This window comes from Spermophilus citellus (assembly GCF_964194105.1).
Source record: "Spermophilus citellus genome assembly, chromosome: 11".
Taxonomy (NCBI): domain Eukaryota; kingdom Metazoa; phylum Chordata; class Mammalia; order Rodentia; family Sciuridae; genus Spermophilus; species Spermophilus citellus.
In genome coordinates, this window is record NC_138192.1 from 132313542 (window position 1) to 132330076 (window position 16535).

Sequence of the window (16535 nt, forward strand, 5' to 3'; positions counted from 1 at the left end):
GCACTCACCCAGGCAGCCGTGATTTCAGGCTAATTTGCTTTAAGGTCTTTGGGATTTCAGTACACCTGTGTGACACACGTTCTGCAGCTATTGGAAGCTGATCTTAGATTTCATTTTTGAGTTCATGCAACGATTTTTAAAATATTCTAATATATGTCTTCAAAGACCCCTGATCAATACGCCAATGGTTTTGAAATGACAGAGTGCCGCGATATTCCTCTGTAATTTAAACATGATTAGCTGATGAAGGTTATGTTCGATACACTGCAGGAAGATAAATTAATTGATACCATCCTTTCAGGTTGATGAGAAGCCTATTGGAGGGGGATGTAACTAATGGAGCCGCTGCTTCGTCTCCTGAACCATTTTTTATTCATTGCACTTTTACTTAATCATATTTATACTATCATTCATTCACACGAAAACCACAGGCTGTGGACAGACGAGTTCCTTATTAAAATTGTGTTCATTTGGAAAAGAAATCATCAGTGAGCATTGTCTGTGGGCAGCACGTGGACTGCTTCCAGGATATCACCAGGGGCCAGGGAAAGGCAAGGTGTCCTTCCACTTTGGCACCTTTGGGGGCCGGAACAACCCAGACCAAGAGATGAGTGAGTAGCACTGAGCACAGTTACAGCCACTCCCCGAGGCCCACATCCATCCACATGAACCCCGGGGCTCCTCCCGCAGTGACACCCCTCAGTGCAGGAAGGGCTTTCTAATCGTCGGCTTCCTTTCCAATTAAATCCAATATGCTTTATCAGCGAGCCTATTTGCCAAGAGAAGTTATGGCTGGTTGGATTCAAATTTGTATTGATGAAGATAAACTTCCAGTGTGGAGGTAATACGTTTAAATAAAAAAAGAGCTTGGATATAATTGCTTGTGCTTGAGTATCAGCTCCACCAGAGCCTGTGGAGTTAAGAGTGATTCCTCAGGCAGTGTAACAGGAGGATTTGGGGTTCCAAGGCCTTTAGGGAAATCTCCCTGTTCCAGTTAGGCTTATCAGTGCGACAGCTAACTGGGGAAAAGGTTATTTTAGGGTAAATTTCACATTGTGGGTCTGTGTTTTTGTTTCCACACATGAGTCCTCTGAGAGGTGTGCCCGGGGCAGAAGCCCTCCGTGCCTTCTGTGTCCGGCCTCACTAAGTGTCAGTTATATCTCCAGCACCACCTCATGGCCCGGGAAGGCTGCTGGGGCCACAGACATCTCTGCGATTCAGGCAAATGAAGGAAAAGGACACAAGGGAGCAGTGGGCAGAGAGAGGGCAGCTCTCCCTGGAGGAAGGTGGCTTCCTGAGAGCTGACACGTGGTCCACTGTCCAGAGCTTGCTTGCTGGGCCATGGGGGGGAAGCTCTGGGAAACGGTCAGGTGCCAACTGAAGATCCTGTGGAAGGAGGGAAAGCCCTGCGGATTTCGGGGTTCCCGGCTCGTCTGCTCTGCCTGTTGTACTTGGACACCAGCTTCAGGGTGATTTCTCTGGTCTCTGTGTCTACCAGTTGCCCAGAAGATTGTTGCTACAAGGAAGAAGCAGCAGCTGTCCATCGGCCCCTGCAAGTCCCTGCCCAACTCTCCCAGCCACTCCTCTGTCTGCTCTGCACAGGTGTCCGCCGTGCACATCAGCCAGGTATGTCAGGTGGGATGAGGGACTGAGGGGACCTGGGACCAGGGACAGCGTGGAGACAGTGCTCACAGTCAGTGCAGAAGTCGGCTTGGCTCGTTCCAACTGCGGAGATAACAGCAGTGTGTTTGTGATTGACCCCCGTTTCCTTCAGAACCTGCCGTGGCCAGCTGGGTTTTAGGGGTCGTTCCTGCTGCCTGGAATCCATTATGAGCCACGCTGGCCCAGGGCAGTGCCAGGAGTGTGTCCGCTGCTGATTTAAGGCACCGTGCTCTGGTCTTAGTACTGGCCCACTTGCAGGTTCACAGTTCTCTGTCAGTCTTGTGGGTGAACCACGGCATGCCTCAAGTTGGCAGCGCAATTTGTTATAATTGCCACCTCCCCCGGGCCCTCTAGAAATTGCTCTCTTTACACAACAACATTTTTCTAAATTATTTACTTGGAAGCAAATGAAATAATTGTCACTTTGAAGAACTTGCAGAAGCCTGTTCAGGATGCTGTTGCTTTATTTGGCTTTATTTTGCCTGCACTGGTTTTGTGATTGACCTTTCTTGGCTAGGTGGTCTCTTGGCCCCTGGGTCCAGAGGGTGCCGTGGAAGGGTTGGTGCCCGGGAAGGCAGTCCATTCCCGAGGTCTCTGTTGTGGGCTGTGAAGGCCCACTCAGGAATGTCAACGCTGTACTGTTGGCGTCTTTAACTTCCTGCGAGCCTGGAAACATCTTCCAGCAGCACCCGATTTCCAGATGTCATCTGCAGGATGTTCCTTGTGGTTCTGCTGAGCAGACCAGGTCCCTCTGCTCCCGTTCTAGAGCAGAGAAGGAACGGGGAATCCGTGAGTGTAACTAGCCTCTTGGCTTTCCAGAGGGAAGGGAAATGCTTACATTTTAGCTGTTTGAAATGCTCAAGTTTAATGATAGACACTTTGTTCCCTTTGGTCACTTTCTTAGACAAAACAACTCTGAGATGGCAGATTTCTAGCCTTGTGTGCTTGCTGCGCACAGCTGGCAAAGTCGCAGAAGTCTGCCTTCCGCCCTGGCTCACCCCACAAGACTTGAGAACTGGTTGACTGTGACCCCACTGAGGTGGTGACCTGAGGCTCCAGGAGTGTGTCCTTAATGAAACCTTGGTTTTGATCACTGCAGACAAGTAACGGCGGCGGGAGCCTAAGCGACTACTCCTCCTCTGTCCCCTCGACCCCAAGCACCAGCCAGAAGGAGCTTCGGATCGATGTGCCTCCCACTGCCAACACCCCGACACCCGTGCGGAAGCAGTCCAAGCGCCGGTCCAACCTCTTCACCGTGAGTGTCAGCCCTGGGGAGAGGCCTGAGTGTGACACCGAGGAGCCTGGGTCCCTGTTAACGTGGTGGTCTGGTGGTCCAGTGATAGTCGTAGAATCCCAGCTAAGTTAATGAGAATGGCCTTGACTCTGGGAATCTAAGACGGCAGTGGGAGCCACGCTCTGGATGCTGAGTAGAATGGGAATTCTCCATGGAGAGCAGTGTGCATGGAGAGCCTTGGTGTCTGGGATTTGTAACAAGCATTTCATGGTCTCTAGAGAGACACTGTCTGCATCTTACACAAAACAGAGTTGTGTGGCATTCTCAAAGGTGTGCACCCATTTCTTCAGATGGGAGATGGGAGCCAGCCTGTTCTCCCTGTCTGAGGACTTACCTTGGTGGGTGCCGGTCGGGGCTGCGGCAGCGCTGGCTCTCAGCCCCATGTGCCCTGGGCTTCCTGGGGGCTCACAGCACAGAGAGTCATCTAGGAGTGTTTGAAAACTGGAGATCAGGTATTTAGGCTCACATTTAGAAACTCAAGAGTCTGTGGGTGGGGCCCTGACCTGTGGGTGGCTCTGGGGACAACTGAGATAAGGAAATTCCTGAAATACAGGAGACACAAACACTGCCCTGCCCACCTCCATCCTTCCCACACAGCAGGCATCACCAACCAACCCTGGAAGGCCTTGCAGTGGAGCCCAGAACACCAGGCAGAGCTGCTGGCATGTGACCGGGCAGGAGCACCCCCCCCCCCCCCCCCCCCCGGGACCAGCTCTGTGCATGACAGGTTTTAAACCAGTGCTTCTCAGCCAGGGCACTTCTGCAACTGAAGGACTTTTGGCAACTTCTGCAGAGATTTGGGGTTGTCACACCATGGGAATGGGTGGATGGGTCAGGTGCTGAAGGTACCTGTCGAGAGCAGCAGCCGGGTGCTCCTGAACTTCCTGACTCACAGGCCAGCCCCACCTCCAAAGAAGCTCAGCCCACCTGCAGGCGGTGCTCTGATGACACCTGTCTCCTCTTGGTTGGTTGATGCTGACTCAGACACAAAGAAGTCTAGTGTTTCCTGTCTTAAACTGAAGGAGAATACCCCCACGGGAACTGGGAGTGCACATCTCACCTGCCTCCCTTATTTGATGATGGCCGTCTTGATGCCACGGGTGCCGGCCAAGTCTGGTAGATGCCTCGTCCCTCTCCCGCCCTGAGACAGTCAGTATCGCCAGGGTCTGCTGACTGCACAGTGCCACTTAACTGCACTCTGCTCCTTGCTGATTGCCTTGTTCCATGCTGCTCTGGCAGAGGCTGCTGTGCAGACTGATCAGAGAGAGCAGGCCCAGGCCCTGGCCTCCCCTACTGGCAGCTGTTTGAACTTAGGCAAATTACTTAACCTCTCTGAGCTGGGAAGGTAGCACTTGTGCAATGGGGCAGAAGAGCCCTGTGGCATGGCTTTCCCTGTTCCCTCATTACCACTAATGTTCTGTACGTGACCTCTGATGGGGTCAGGTGGGAGTAGCTATAAGATGGCTGGCTGGAGGGGAGGCAGTGTGTGTCTCAGTGCAGGGAACCTCTGCTGGGCCTTCAGTGTCCGTGGGCGCACACCGAATGGGACACTCGCCCCAATGGCTCCCTCCCAGCTCTCCCAGGCCAGGGCCTTGTCCAGTGAGAAGTGGCCACCCCTCAGGACAGGCTGCATATCCCCTCTGGACTCAAGAGGCTGGTGAATGCATCTGACAAGACAGCTTCTGTGTCCTCACTGCCACCCCTGTTAGGAGCTGGGAGGGAGAATACAGCCTCCGGCACCCCCCAGGGTCACATTAGCTGCTCATTGTCTTTGGTTTTTATTCAGTGAAAGAAATAAAAATCCAGGAAATGCCTTTAAAAATAGAGCTGCTTAGCCAGGCATGGTGGTATAGGCCTGCAATCCCAGCAACTCTGGAGGCTGAGGCAGGAGGATCTCAAATTCAAGGCCAGCCTCAGCAACTTAATGAGACTGTCAGCAAATAGTGGAACCTGTCTCAAAATAAATAAGTAAATAGATAGATAGATAGGAGTCGGGATGTAGCTCAGTGGTGAAGCGCCCCTAGGTCAGATCCCCAACGGCAAAAAATAAACAAACAAAAAAGTAGAGTTACTTATAAGAAGATAAGCAGCACATTCTTGTCCCATCCTCTAAAGGGGTAGCTGTGCCAGGAAATAGTATCCTGGACCCTGTCCTATAATGGGTCACCGACAATCCATGTGGACTATAGAGAGCACTTTAAGACGGGAACCATCACAATCACAACCCAGCTAATAAACATCGACTTAGCCTGGCTCGCGGCAGAGCCCTGGTTCTGCTCAGAGTCCAGGAGGAGGGCTTGTGCCAGAGTCCGCTGCATTCAGGAGAAGGGGTCTGGAGGGAAGCTAGGGGCTCTGCACACTGAAAGGAGAGAGCAGAATTCAAGAGAAGGGCCTGCCTGCAGCTGATGCAAGACCACGAGGAAGCGCGTGTGCACACAGGCATCCAGGAGGCCAGGGAGCCAGGGTGCAGGCCGGGTGGGCAGGTGCAGGAACCAGCGAGAACCACCCTGCATGGGGACTAAGTCGGGGGACGACGGATCGCGGCCTGCCTGTGGCCTGTGCAGGGTCCGTGTGTATTCTCTTCCTTTCTCATGTTGGAAAACCATTTGAGAGTGAACCATTGTAGTAACCAAACCCAGCTGCCCGACTATGTTAAGGAGAACAGAAGTGTGAGGTCATGAAAAGAAGCCAAGTTGGCTGAAATCCCAGCAGGGTCTGCCTGTCCCTTTCTGGGTTTCAGTTGACAGAACCGTGGTGCTGGTGGTGGTGACATGGAGGTGGTGACAATAGTGGTGGTGCATAAGTACTGAGTGTTTTTAGTAGAAGACCTTAGGTTAGCTCCACTAGATGTCAGTGTCAGTCAAGGAACGAAGAGAAAGCAAATCAACTTTGAAATCTCGGGAAGAAGAAACTAGATTCTTATTGCTGCCAGTTTGTTCACATTCTGAAGAATGCAAAATCTGGTGGACTCTTCATCTCCGGTGATCTTTGGCATTTTTCTGGCTTAATTGTCAAAGTGTATATTTATTTAAAAGTATCTAGAAGGAGGACACATGTACCATATGGGATCAATCTTAGTGAATAAAAATTCATGCATCTGGGTCTATAATATGCAAGAGGCAACAGCCACCTTATTTATTAGTGCATTACAAAGAGGCCAGAGTTAATTAAATAGTACACACACCATTTTTTCAAATACCATTCTTACATATTTTATAACGTAGACGTGTCATGTATAGGCTGGGCTAACATTTTCTACTCCCAGATGTTTTTGTTTGCATGTATTTACTTTTTTAAAAAAACAAATCATGTGTACCTTACATGAAATGGTACAAATTTAAACTCTCTGTATTAGTAGCTAATTATGTATCACCTTTATAGTAGGAATTATGCTTTAGTAATCAAAAGTAAAAATATATTTTGAGCATTTTGAAAAATTATTGTTTTGAGAAAACAAACACTAAAAGACTGTTTTGGAATATGGGTTCTTAGAGTGATTAATTTAGTAGCCCCAACTTACTTGTGGTTGAAACATTTTATTTGAAAATGTTTTCAAATACAGCAGAATAAAAAATATACACACATACCACCTTCCAATGCACCAAATTCAAATGTTTTTCTGCTGCTACCACTGCTGCTGCTTCAAGAAATAAGTAAATCCCAAGTGAAGGGTGAAGGGTGAAGCCCTCCTTGGACGCCTCCCAGATGGGGTCTCCTGCCTCCCTCCCAGGGACCAGCCCTGCTGAATCCCTTGCATGTTGTCTCTGTTCACGTTTTAAACTAGCTTGGTCCTCACACAGTGTGCTGCGCTGCGCTGCCTCCTTTCACACTGTAGCGATGGTGTTGTTGATGTGGTATTTCAAAAGCTTGCTGTGTAATGTCAGTGTCATTAACCAGAGCTAAGCATGCCTGTGTCCCAAGACTGTGCAAAACATTAAACAACTCACAGAACTCACTGTGAGAACAAGACGTGCAATCTGTATACAGGTGGCAGTTCCGAATGGCACACTGTGTTTTTGTAGAGCCTGGGTGCCCGTGACAGGTGCTTCCTCAGCCCTTCCTTGCTGGGGACAAGGGGAGAGTGGTGTCTGTTTGATAGGAAGGGCTCTTGCAGCAGTGCTCTGTCCAGGTACACAGGTGTGGGTGGCATGTCTCTTCCTGGCTTCTTTCACCTGAGGGAAGTGAAACATCTTTGTAAGGAAGCGAGTGAGCATTTGTGGAAGCTGAGCGGCCTTTCTCAGCGCTCGGGGTCTCCACATCTTCTGAGCCAGGCACACAAACCCTGGTTATGTTCTCAGTAGTGTACAGCGGGCTGGACGCAGCTCTCCGACAACTGGTGGGTACCAAGGACCGTTGCATCTGACATCCCCAGAGCCATCTCAGCCGTGACGGAGGATGCCGTCTGCAGGACAGCAAGATGACCTCGCTGGGGATTTACAAGGGCTGCAGCATTCTTTGTCCAGTGAATTTAGTGTTTTATTTCAATTTAATTAATATAGCCTGTTTGGACAGAGTAATTGTTGACCTGAGATGCAGCCGGCCCTTCTGACCATCAGCTTGCCCAGCTCTTTGCTGGCATTTAGGTTATGACTCTCACCAGAATGTTAGTTTTCAGGAAATTTTGGTTTGATTTTTGCAGTGAAGTCTTACCCAGGTTCCAGTTCCTAGCTGAGCTGTGATCAGATGTTGGATTTAGTTTTGTTTCCGAGCTGTTCGTGGCAATACGGTTAGCCGTTTCCTCCTGCTCGGGAGATTCTGCTCTGAGAACAGAAGTGGGTACGGGGACAGATGTGCTGCCCTGAGGAAGATGTTAATTTTTTTTAAATGTTTGTTTTGTTAATTATTCTGTTTAATAGCGAATAATGAAGATGGATTTCCAGATTTAGGAATTTAGAATTCGTAAAATTCCCAAAGTACTGTTAGTGTTGTACGTCAACCTAGAATTGTTTTAAATGTTCTGTCTGCAAGCTTTAAAATTCATCTTACAACTGGAAACCTGAAGGGCCAGCTTCTGTAGGAATTAAAACGTGAAGAAAGAATTTGAGATCATCGTATAGCTTTTACTACACATTATTAATTTGAGAATTAATTAAAGAGAAAAGAAAACCCCCAGACTATAGCTGTGATTCCTGAAGAGGAATTGGCGAGCACCTCTCCTTCCTTCTATCCCGGAGGGCAAACCCTGGGTGTCTTCCTCGGCTGCTTCCTGTTTTCCTGTCGTCTCATTCCAGCTTTCTAACCATCCTAAGGAAATAAGGCACGTACTGCCAAACACATAGTAGGTGTTCAGTAATGGTGAGCCCCTGTGGTCACAGAAGCAGCACATTTTCTAATGAGCACCCTTTGAGGTGCCGGTGCTGCCTGATGTCACCGGGGCCCTCTCCCTGTCTTCTCACTTGATTCTGGCAGCAGCCTCTCCTGGGATCCGGAGCCCGTCCCGTCGGCCTGGCTTTTTCATGTCCTGTGCCATCACCCCTTTTAACATTGTTTTAGAACACGGGCCGCAGCATCCCACATGCCTTTGACACTGGGTTTTATCACCATTGCGGCTGCACTGGACACCACCGGGTCTCTCCGTTTCATATATCATTTCAGATTTGAAAAGCACATGAAAATGTTTCTCCATTTTCAATATTGCGTGAGTAATGTTCCCATTGAAAAGTAATGGAGTGAAGTTGTCACTTGTCAGCACAGTTATTAAGGAGGACGAGTCTCAGATCTTTCTCTCATAATAAAATAAATCTGTCAGAAAATCACGGCGCTCGCCCTTTCTCGTGCCATCGGTGGATGGGGACTTGGACGGGGACGCTCTTGTGGTCTTGGCCAAGTTAAGGTGCACCTCAGGTTGTGGCTCCCTGGTCACATGTGGCCCCCTCCCCGCTGGCCACCAGCCCCCCCGGGTAGCTCTGCAGTATCCATGCTCCCTTCGAGATAATTGGCTCCGGAACGAGGCAGACCCACAGAGCTACTCGCTCTTCCCAAATACCAGCGTTTTATCGGGAGGAGGTTTCTGGGATTTCCCCTTGTTATTTTCAGTGGTACGGTACACTAGTTTAACTTTGAAATCACTGTTTTCTACCCACGAAGAAGCAAGAGAAGGCAACACCGCCCACACCTTGGCGCCGATCAAGGGTGCACATTTAAATTGCTCAGCTGACTAGTTAATAGAATTTTTTAGCTCATTCAGACGTTAATTAAATATATACATTTATGCAGACTGTTTTCCGACTAAGCAGCAAGGAGCCCCTTTTCTCCTTGGCTGTGTTAACTGCAGCTCTGGAATGTGTTTTCTTCTTGGGCGTTACTTTCCTAGATGGTCCATTGGTTTCTAGTAATTGAATTTTGAACTCTTTGCAAAATTATCTTTTAATTCTTTTTTAATGAAAAAGTCAGGGGGAAAGTTTAGGAAATTCTCTGGAATGATGAGTCAGTGCAGATGAAGTGCTTGCGGGTCTGTTTCTGGGATGTGTGTGTGCACACACATGTGCCAGATGTGGCCTCCAGGTCCCTCTTGTCAGAAGCGTGTGGGCAGGGGAAGAGCGGGCGTGTGAGCCGCGGCCCTCACCCAGATGCCAACTTTCCTTTGCCTTGCAGTCTCGGAAAGGGAGCGACCCAGACAAAGAGAAGAAAGGCTTGGAGAGCCGCGCGGACAGCATCGGGAGCGGCCGAGCCATCCCAATTAAACAGGTACGCAGCGTCCCCCTCCCTGCCCGTCGACGGAGACACACCTCGGGTCGGCCGAGAGGACGCTGGCTCGGGTGCCAGGGTTTGTTTGATGTGCGGTGTTGATGAATGTAGAAGTCACTCACTTGACATCAATTAGAAGAGGTTCCTGGGAGTATTAAAATGGGATCATTAGAATGAGAAGAGGGAAATGTGACAACAGATCTAATGAAGTGCCGCGTGCCCACTACATATGGAGGGCCCGTCCAGGCAGGGCCGGCTTCACAGGCTGCCTTTGTAGCGTGCCTTTGATTGGGCTGCTGGCCGCCAGGCGACACGGGTAAATCAGATCGCTGTACAAGAGCCCCTTGTGATCACAGGAATAGCCCGACGTGGCCCTAATTTGCTCTCGCAGACGGACATCTGAACGCTGTTTCAGGCTGGCCTGTGACAACGAGGCAATTAGTTGTGATAATCCTCGCCGGCGTGTCAGCTGTGCGCGCTTGTTTGTAATTTGCTAATGAAGGAATTGTAACTTTGATTAGGTTCAGTTTCATTTAGACCTTATTATATAAAGGAACATTTACAGCTGTAATGTGGGGCCTTAATTAAACTTCCTCATTACACAACAGGACTTGAATTCAAGCATTTGTTTTGGCCTGTGCTGCTCGCCTGAAATAGGTTTCCATCAGCCCAGAAACCAGGGCTAAATCACTTTGTCGCAAGTAAAAAGCACTGGAATTCACGTGTGACGTGTTTTGCCATTTTATTTCCAGGGAGAATGAGAATAGAGTTCAGCCCCACACAGAGGCTTCTGGGAGTGCCGTCTTTTAGTTTGTTAAAGGAAGCCAACTGATGTAGTGTGCTCTGCTCAAGGAGAAAAAGAAATCTGTGGGCAGGATGATAGTTCTGCCTCCAACAGACACTGCTTGTCCGCTCTGGCCCTCTGGTTGATATCGCCTATGCCCTCTCCTCAACTGTAGGGACTTGCATTTATTTCTCCTTTAGGAATGCACCTGGGCACTGGCCACTCTTAAAGAGGGACAGAGTCTTTCCTGAAATACAATTGGACCATTTCGGCAATAATAGGTTTCACTCATTTGGAACAAACAGGGTACAGCTTTGGTGGGGGCTGGGCAGTCCAGAGTGATGACATGGGAGAGGAAGGGGTAAGCAGGGCCACAGCACCTGGGATGAGACCAGAGGCCAGGAGTCCACAGGGCCTCCTGAGAAGCCCACGACTGTGGCAAAGCCCCTCAGCAGCTGCAGAACTGAGTGGGCCTGTGCCCCCATCTTTCTCCCTGCACCAGGCTCTGCCCATGAGTTGCCAGGTGGGGAGAAGGACAGTCTGGAAGTGGTGACCAAGGCCATCGTGCCTGTGTACAGGACACACGTTCACATACCAGGGGACCAGTGTGGGTCAGCTCAGGGACCTCCACACCGGGCTAGGACCTTCAGTCCATGCATGTGGTCTCTTCCTTCAGCTCCCTTATTTATGACCTGACTCTCCGTAATGTGATGCTAGTCTGTAACATTTACGCTTCTCACCTCTAGACCTGGCACTAGGATATGGACGGTGGGGAAGATTGAAAACCTCCACAGTTCCTGGTTCACGTGCACTGTTGATTTGGGGGGGCAGGAGCCCCTCTGCCAGTCAGTCAGGCGCCAAGTGAGCTTGGGTCTTCACTTAGTCTTGACCCTGCTCATGGGTGGAGGGGCTCCCCTTCTGTGTGCAGGTTGGTACCGACCATCAAGTGTAACAGTCGAATCTAGTCCGTGGCAGCCTTTTGATTGTGAATGTTCACAATCATCTCAATCATCTGAAATCTAGTGACAGTCTGGTTTCCTGGTGACTACTGGACTCTGTGAGCTCCTTGTCCCTCATCAGTGCCCCGATGTGTAGACACAGACCAGCTCCTTCTGGGTGTCCAGGTGCCCCAGACTTCAGACTCTTCCTCTGTAAATCGGGGCACCGGAGGCTGTCTGAATCCTCCGATTCCACAAAGGATACCCCGTTCCCGCAGAGCTGGAGTTTGAAGTCAGTGTCCAGAGCGCCCCGTCTGAGGCCCCCTGTGCACGCTGCGGGCTGTAGATGGTCCTGTGGGCTCATCTCACCGGCCTGCATGCACCGTGTTTGTAAAGGAGCACAGATCACTTGAGAGCCTCCGAGTTCCTCCGTCCCAGTGTGATGAATTCAACAACGTGGAAAGGAGAGGATGGGGCGCTACCTACCCAGCGTAGATGAGAACTCAGCAGCTGTTTGTTGAGCAGATGAGCAGTCGAACAGTGCCTATTAGTGAAGCGCTTTCCTACAGCCTCCAGGTTGACTCACGCTGAGGCTGGAGGCTTGCGATGCTGTGTGCTGAGTGGGACCCGCCTTCCACAGGACCCTCTGCCCAGTACCTGTGCCCTCCCCACTGCCCAAGTGATGAGAAGCCTGCAAAGAGCTCTGGAAGCAGAGTTTGGGGTTAGAAATCAAATACAGGAGCTTCAAGGGCTTGCCTACAGCAGCCCACCTCACCCGTGCGCTCAGGTGGGAATGGCCATCCCCTCAGTCCTCTCTGTGTCTGTCACCTTTGTGTTCCTGCCCTTCTCACCATCAGCAGGACACCTTGTCCTCGGGCCCCGTCTGTGGCCAAAGCTTGGTCCCTGCTCCCCAGCTCTCTTGCCTGATGGCAGAGGGGTTGCTCTCGGGGCTCAGCAGGCCAGGCGTCGTGGTCATGCCCTGGGCTTGGCCTGGCCCCTGTTCTGAGCCACGCCTCCTCTCCCCACAGATGGACCACGTCTGTACAGGTTGCACGTACGCGGTGGGTGATTTTAACCCCATTTCACTTAAACTCTAGACTCCTTCGTGTGAGAGCCCAGGCTCCTCCCCAGTATGGGAGGACTTGCGTGTCCCCGCCGCAGCTCCAGGTTTATCTTCAGGAACACGGCCAGCCGGCTTTCTGGGGCTTACCTCCGTTTCTCCTGGACCAGAGCCCACCTCTCATTGTTGGGTCTTTTCCGGGGTCTTGGAGGGGACTGGTTCAGAGAGTTCTGTTTCTTTACTTCCTAACAAGATAAGGTCTATTCGAATAAAAATTAAAAAGCAAAGCAAGAAAAATAAAAGCCAGAGCCCGGCTCAGCGGCGAGTGGGCTTGTCACGTATTAATTTTTCATTGCTGTGGAGAGTTGTACATACATAATCACTTGATTGCAGTGGGAGTTGGGGAGCTCCTACGGTGTCATTTGCATAAATCTTGTTAAGTCAATGGCAGTTAATGAAGTACAAATGAGCCTGGAGAAGGTGACATGCAGACCGTGGGTGGCAGATGGGAGGTCTGTTTGGGGACGGCAGCTGTGTGCTCGCCTTTCTTTCTTTCTCTTTAGCATTTTTTAATCTCTATATTTGAGTACAGACACACAGCCATGGGCCTTGGCCTCTTCCCCTTCTGCATGCTGCTGGCCAGAGCCCCAGGCCTCTCCCGCCGCTGGTGTGCCTGCTGCGAACAGAGGCCACAGGCCCACCTTGTGCTCGGTAGCGCGCAGAGCAGATCTGAATGTCTAAAACTAATCAGTTTATCTTGTCATGCTTATGCAGTTGAAAGTGTGTTTGGGTTGTTGGGGACAAACAAGAAAACCCTTCTCACTAGGTCTTTGGAGGCAGGGTTTTGTCTCGGGGGTCTCAACAAGCACTGTCTTCGCTCGGTATGTTCCATTTCCATCTGGGCCCTCTGGCCACAGGGGATTGGCAGTGCGAGGGGTTTAGTGAGCACTGAGAAATGCAGAGGTGGGGATCTCACCAGATAAGTAGGCTGAGCCGAGGCCCTTGGTCAGCACGGGGCCCAGCCTCTCTAGCTTTGGTCAGCGTCCTGGCTGTGGGATCTCTCGAGGCTTAGGTGCTCAGAGATTCTGGGCAAAATAGTACCACTTTGGGAAGTCTCCTGCTGGTTTGCACCTTTGCTTGGTATTTTGAGAGGAATCCGGGTCTCCATCACACTGAGGAAATGTAGGCAGAGAGGTGTGTGAGCCCCAACGGCCTTGCTGGGATGTGCTGCTGTACCTGAGCTACAAGAGCCGCCTGCTCCACAGATCCCACCAGGTGGTCCAGCCAAGGTGGTTTCCCAGCTATAGGGGGTCACTGTGTCCTGCTGGAGACCTTGGATCAGACTTGCTTGCTTTTGCAATGCTAAGGGGTAAACCAAAGGAGCATGGTGTCTTCATGAAGCTTCTTTTTGAAGTCTCAATTTTGACCTTGCACCTGATGTCAGGCCACCTTTAGAGAGGAGAGTCAGAGGTAGGAGCACAGTTTCTCACAGTGGTAAGGCCGCGGGGAAACCCTGCCCAGGGTGGCAGCGGGAGGGCCGCCTGGCTGGGGCACTCTCCACACCTGGCGCCGGGCCGTGAACGTCTCCCAGCCCTGCATGGTTTTGATTGTCGACTGTCGGTCAGAGAAAGAAGCCTCGGGAGTTCTTCCCCTTGGGCAGCTGACCTGTGTTGTCTGGTACCTGGGCCAACACTAGGGCTGTGTTGTGTGGCCTGGGAAGAATAAAGACAACCCAGTGACGCCTCGAGGACATTCCTGAAAGTCCAGCATGGGGCAGCGCGTGGGCCTGTGTGCTGCTCACCGAGGAAACAAAACCCCAAGACAGAACTGGAAGAGGAGCAGGCCAGGCAGCTCTCCTCCAGGAGCACACAGAGGGTGAACTTGGCAGGGCCACCTCCCTGCAGCCTCTGCAGGGCGGGACAATGCTGGCTGGTGTTGATGGAGCAGGACATAGCGGGGACAAGGGGAGCAAGAGTGCCACGTGCACTCTTCATTTGGGCTGGCAAGAGTGCCACGTGCACCACTCAGGAAATGGGTTCTGCCCAGACATCGGGGTCCCCACCAGCTCCCTAGGAACAGGTGATTCGCTGACCCAGCCCCGGTGCCCTGAAAGCTCACTTACCTCACTTGGGTGAATGACTCCCCAAGAGCCTCCCATTCAGCCTGGGTCACAACAGTCTTGGCCCAATGAAGATCATGAAATTGATGTGTCACGTGGGCATGTCACAAGATTTTACTCCCACTCCTCAAATATCTCAATGCCACTGACCAGACAGGCCCAGGTATCTGGATGCTCACCTAGGAATCCACAGTCATCTGTCTTGGAATGAACAGGGCACACCCTCCGCTGGTCCCCGGCTGTTTGGGCAGCGCAGGTGGGTGGCAACATGGTTTACGCAGAATGCTTAATGAGACCACTTTTACCAAAGTGAGGAATCCATCATTTAAACATAAACCTTCAAAGCAATTTGAAAACTGTGCTTCCCTTGGCCACCAGGGCTCCATGAGGGCAATACGCTGAGCTGCTTTGTCCACCGTAGACTGCAGTGCAAAAAGCATGTTCTCTCCAGGACCCGGAGTTAACGTTAGAGCCCGTGTACTTGGGGTGTTCAGGACCTAAGAGCTGGGTAATGTCTAGGGGTTCATTGTAGCAAAATAGTGTTCTTTTCCTTGAAAGTTCAGCGGGGATGGTGAAACTGGACTCCTTATGAGCCCAGAAATAGGCAAGAAAGGAAAAACTCACCCAGAAGCAGGAGAGTTTCTACAAATAGCTAATGTTGACCCCTAGCACCACAACTGAATATTCATAGTGATACATTAATAAGGTGTGCATTTCTGGAATGCTCTCTTCAGACTCGATCAATCTGTAACGAGCCTGTGCTCATCCTTGTTTTGATGTGGGTTCTCTTCTGGGCCCAAGAGGACAGTAGATGTCTGTGGCCTGGCTGGCTGGGGCGTGCGGGGAAGACCCAGCCCGAGGGCCCTCACCCCGGGGGCTGATGCCCGAGGGAGCTGTGTTTGCAGAATCCAGGGACCAGCAGCCCCAGTGGAGGGTGGGCAGAGAAGCCAAGGTGGGCAGTCCTGCTGGCCCTGGAAGTGAGGGGGGCAGGGGCGGGGGGACTGGAAGGCCAGCTGTCGGGTTGCCCAGGGCACTGGCTGCCCACAAGGTACTGATTTCCCTGCCTTCGTGGTGGAGTGTCCTGCAGTTTCCCACAGAGTGGTCATGGGGATGTGGGACTGGTGACCGCCCAGAACCCACTCCAGCTCCTGCAGGGAGGGTGCCCGAGCCAGGTCCCTGAGGATGGGCCAGCATGCCTTTGCCTCTCAGAGTGGCCTGGCCCCCGTGATGCGCCCTTGCTCTGTCATCACAGCAAGTAACGGGGATAATTACCTGTCAGCGCATTACCAGTACCAGAGCTTGTTGACCCCACATGAGTGCCCGACTGCCCCAGGCTCTGCCCTGTCTACGCCTGTGAGGCGCCATGGTGCCCATGTTGTGGATGCGGAAAGTGAGGCTCCGCCATGCTGTTGCTTGCAGAGGTTGCCTGGGCTGCTGTCCTAAAGTTCCACCGACTGGGTGACTCCGGCACAGAGTTCCCTCCGCAGTTCTGGAGGCTGGCAGTCCAGGGTCCAGGCACAGGCAGGGCTAGTTCCCAGAGAGCCCTCTCTCCGTGGCTTGGCGTAGCCTCCTTCCTGCGTGTGCACTCCTGGCATCTCGTCCTCTTCTCACAGGGACATCCGGCCCATTAGGTTAGGGCCCCACCCTTAGACCTCTTGAACTTACAAGCCTCCTCGAAGACCCTACCTCCAGCTGTCGTCACGTTGGGGGCAAGGGCTGCCACGTGTGAACACGGTTCAGCACAACCCAGCTAACAGCAGAGCTGGGGCAGGAGCTCCCGTGTGTGACTAGGGGCCATCTGTAACCTGTTCTGTCTTAGACCGAGGCCACTCCACTCCCGTTGAGCGCGTCTGGGAGGGCAAAGGACCCACGGCAGGCAGTGGTGTGCGCTGCCTAGGAAGCACTTAGGACTCTTCAGACTCTGTGACAAGAGCATTTCCATTGAAACCCTCCTAGCGTGTACCAAACTGCAGTCACGTGCCGCATGACAT

General features: G+C 51.6%; 1 protein-coding gene across 10 annotated transcripts in view; it reads left to right on the plus strand.

Annotated features, from left to right (window-relative positions):
- AGAP1 (ArfGAP with GTPase domain, ankyrin repeat and PH domain 1) overlaps positions 1-16535 on the plus strand; it is a 496078-nt gene that overhangs the window by 244888 nt on the left and 234655 nt on the right. For all 10 annotated transcript variants that reach the window (XM_081261162.1, XM_081261161.1, XM_081261163.1 and 7 more), the window contains 3 exons: positions 1499-1626; positions 2762-2917; positions 9551-9643. In XM_081261162.1, coding sequence (XP_081117288.1) covers positions 1499-1626; positions 2762-2917; positions 9551-9643 — 377 coding nt within the window. The remainder of the gene's footprint in view (positions 1-1498; positions 1627-2761; positions 2918-9550; positions 9644-16535) is intronic.